The 2835-nt window shown below is 44.9% G+C and overlaps 1 protein-coding gene across 1 annotated transcript; it reads left to right on the top strand.

The window, feature by feature from the left end:
- Positions 1-864: 864 nt before the first annotated feature.
- Positions 865-2830, top strand: LOC119344324 (subtilisin-like protease SBT3.9; the record flags this gene model as incomplete). Its single annotated transcript, XM_037614808.1, has 7 exons — positions 865-997; positions 1088-1179; positions 1304-1401; positions 1491-1655; positions 1740-2353; positions 2572-2639; positions 2764-2830. Coding segments are annotated over exons 1-7 (1185 nt in total), but the record flags the coding sequence as incomplete, so codon positions are not given.
- Positions 2831-2835: the final 5 nt, after the last annotated feature.

Below are 2835 nucleotides of genomic sequence, written 5' to 3'. Positions count from 1 at the left end.
AGTTCAACTACATACTAATACATGCCTACAAAAGTAGGAGAACATGAGCTTGGTTTTACATGCTTTGTTATGTGCACTATGATATGATTGATGATGTCTATGTAACGTCCCAATATCCATTCTCGGGCCTATGTTTTCCATAAATGTGTGTTCTCTTTAAATACTTGTTAGTTGGCTTTCTCAGTGAAAGAATTGAAAACCATGAGACGAGCTTAGAGAGGCGACCACATCACACTATGTCGGCTCGAATTACTGGATTTATATAATGTAATAGCTGGAGAAACGGATCAGCAAAACCAGTCTTTGCCCTTGTAAATTTATTTTTCGAAGAAAAAGTCTCTTGGAACTTTATTTGAAAACAGGCAAAGTTACATCTTTGAGTACATGCGATTATAGGAAAGTTGGCGGGTCTATATCCTTGACGTGCCCATGGAATATTTGAATGTGTCACGTTTGTCAACTTTGTTACGTATTACCTATACCGCCGCCCGCGTTTGTAGAACGATTAAGACGCATGTGGAACGATTAAGACCCATGTGCAAAGCCGTGGAAGCTTGTTTGAAAGTCGACCAGGTCATTGCACGAGAGAGCATATAATTAATTAAGATCTATATCCGGTTTGGTACTAATAGCCGCCAGGACCTGATCAAAGCATGGTGCTTCTTCCTCATTACAAAAAGCACGGGGATTCCTATATAGACAAAAGGATTAGTCTTTGCTCCTCACGCGTGTGTGTCGCTGTCACCTAACTAACAACACTGAAACATTCCCTCTGAAATGAGAAAAAAGACACTCAAACAAATTGGTTTGAACTGTTCTTGCACCCCATCCTTATTGCTCCTGGCTGCTATATAGACATACAAACCGAACGAGGGAACACAAACACAACAACATAGCACTCTTCTCCAAGCAAGATATGGATTCCAGAACAGCATTCTGCGGCGCTCTCCTACTGCTGGTAATACTGCTGCCTGTTTCAGCTAACGCGTCGAGTAAAGTAAGATACACACCCGAGTCCTCTCTCAATTTGCTTTCTTTCCTGATATCTGTTTTTTGTTGAGAACTTATGCGACAAAATGAATTTCAGCTCTACATCGTGTATATGGGGGAGAAGAAGCATGATGACCCATCCATGGTCACCGCGTCTCACCGTGACATGCTAACCTCTGTTTTTGGGAGGTACTGTAACTAGCTACCAATTCATTTTGTTCAAAACAAAAACAATCAGGAGTTCATGTGAGTTCATGTTGCATCGTCGACGTATTAGTCGTGATTTGCTCACCCTCATTTTACTTGACAACAGCAAGGATGAAGCCTTGAGGTCGATAGTTTACAGTTACAAGCATGGATTTTCTGGTTTTGCGGCGATGCTCACCGAGTCTCAGGCTGAGACAATCGCAAGTAAGTGATTGTCAGTCCTATAGGCTCCTACCTATCATCGTATCTACTTGGATGACCGACAAGAACTAATCAACATATTTTGGATGTAGAATTCCCAGAAGTTGTCACTGTGAAGCCTAACACTTATCACGAAACGCACACAACTCGGAGCTGGGACTTTCTTGGCCTTGACCATAACCAACCAAGACAACAACCGGGCCTACTCAGAAAAGCAAAGTATGGTGAAGATGTCATCGTGGGTGTGATCGATACAGGTTTGCAGTCCGACCCCTCAAGCTTAAATCCTGAATATGAGAAATTCCGATACCGAATCAATTGATTCCCATGCTTATTTATAGGCATATGGCCTGAATCACGAAGCTTTGATGACAATGGGTATGGCCCTGTGCCGGCACGGTGGAAAGGGAAATGCCAGACTGGTCAGGATTTCAACGCCACAAGTTGCAACAAAAAGATCATCGGTGCGCGGTGGTATGGGCGTGGAATCAGTGACGAGGTGCTAAACAGAAACTATAAGTCGCCTAGGGACATTGAAGGCCATGGCACACACGTCGCGTCGACCATCGCTGGCAGGGAAGTGCAGGGAGTGAGCTACGGAGGCCTAGGCATGGGCGTGGCACGCGGCGGGGCGCCACGTGCGCGCCTCAGTATCTACAAGGTGTGTTGGTTGGGTGGGAGTTGCCCTGAAGCAGCGGTCCTCGCGGCTATCGATGATGCTATGCATGATGGTGTGGACGTCTTGTCGCTCTCGATTGCTGGGGCTGGTCACGAGTTTCCTGGGACGCTGCATGCTGTGCAAAGAGGGATCTCTATCGTGTTTGCCGGAGGGAATGATGGCCCTGTGCCACAAACGGTGGCTAATGCCCAACCGTGGGTTACAACGGTGGCCGCTAGCACTATTGACCGGTCTTTCCCGACCTTGATATCGCTCGGAAACAAAGAAAAGCTTCTGGTACGTGCATGCTACAAACAAACATTCTCCAAGTATTTATTTGGTCTGAGGAAATGATAGATCCGGGGCTATAAAATTGGTTTTATAGTTTTTGACAAATTAACTTGATTCGTCTCAGAGCGTGGAAACAAACAAAAAGTACATTTAGCTCGTCCCTGAAGCCAGCTTTCCCTGATTCCTTTAATTACTTATTAATGTGTGCTTGATTCGAAATACAGGGGCAATCTCTTCACAACAATGCATCTGTGATCAGCGGCAACTTTAAAGACCTTGTTTATGCCGGGAGGTAATGAAATAAAACTTCTGTAGTTATGCATCTGTAATCACTTGACGCATTTGTTGTAGTTGTCCACTTTTGTAACCACGATTCAGTGTTTTATCAACTATACTGAATTACAACTTCTGCGCAGCTGTGACACGGAGTCGTCACTGGCATTGAGCAACGTCACCGGTAAAATCGTCCTATGCTATCAACCCGTGGC

The sequence above is a fragment of the Triticum dicoccoides genome, unplaced genomic scaffold, assembly GCF_002162155.2.
Source record: "Triticum dicoccoides isolate Atlit2015 ecotype Zavitan unplaced genomic scaffold, WEW_v2.0 scaffold1642, whole genome shotgun sequence".
In the NCBI taxonomy this organism is placed as follows: Eukaryota; Viridiplantae; Streptophyta; class Magnoliopsida; order Poales; family Poaceae; genus Triticum; species Triticum dicoccoides.
The sequence above is the reverse complement of the archived record's forward strand: the minus strand, read 5'-3'. Positions and strand labels throughout refer to the sequence as shown.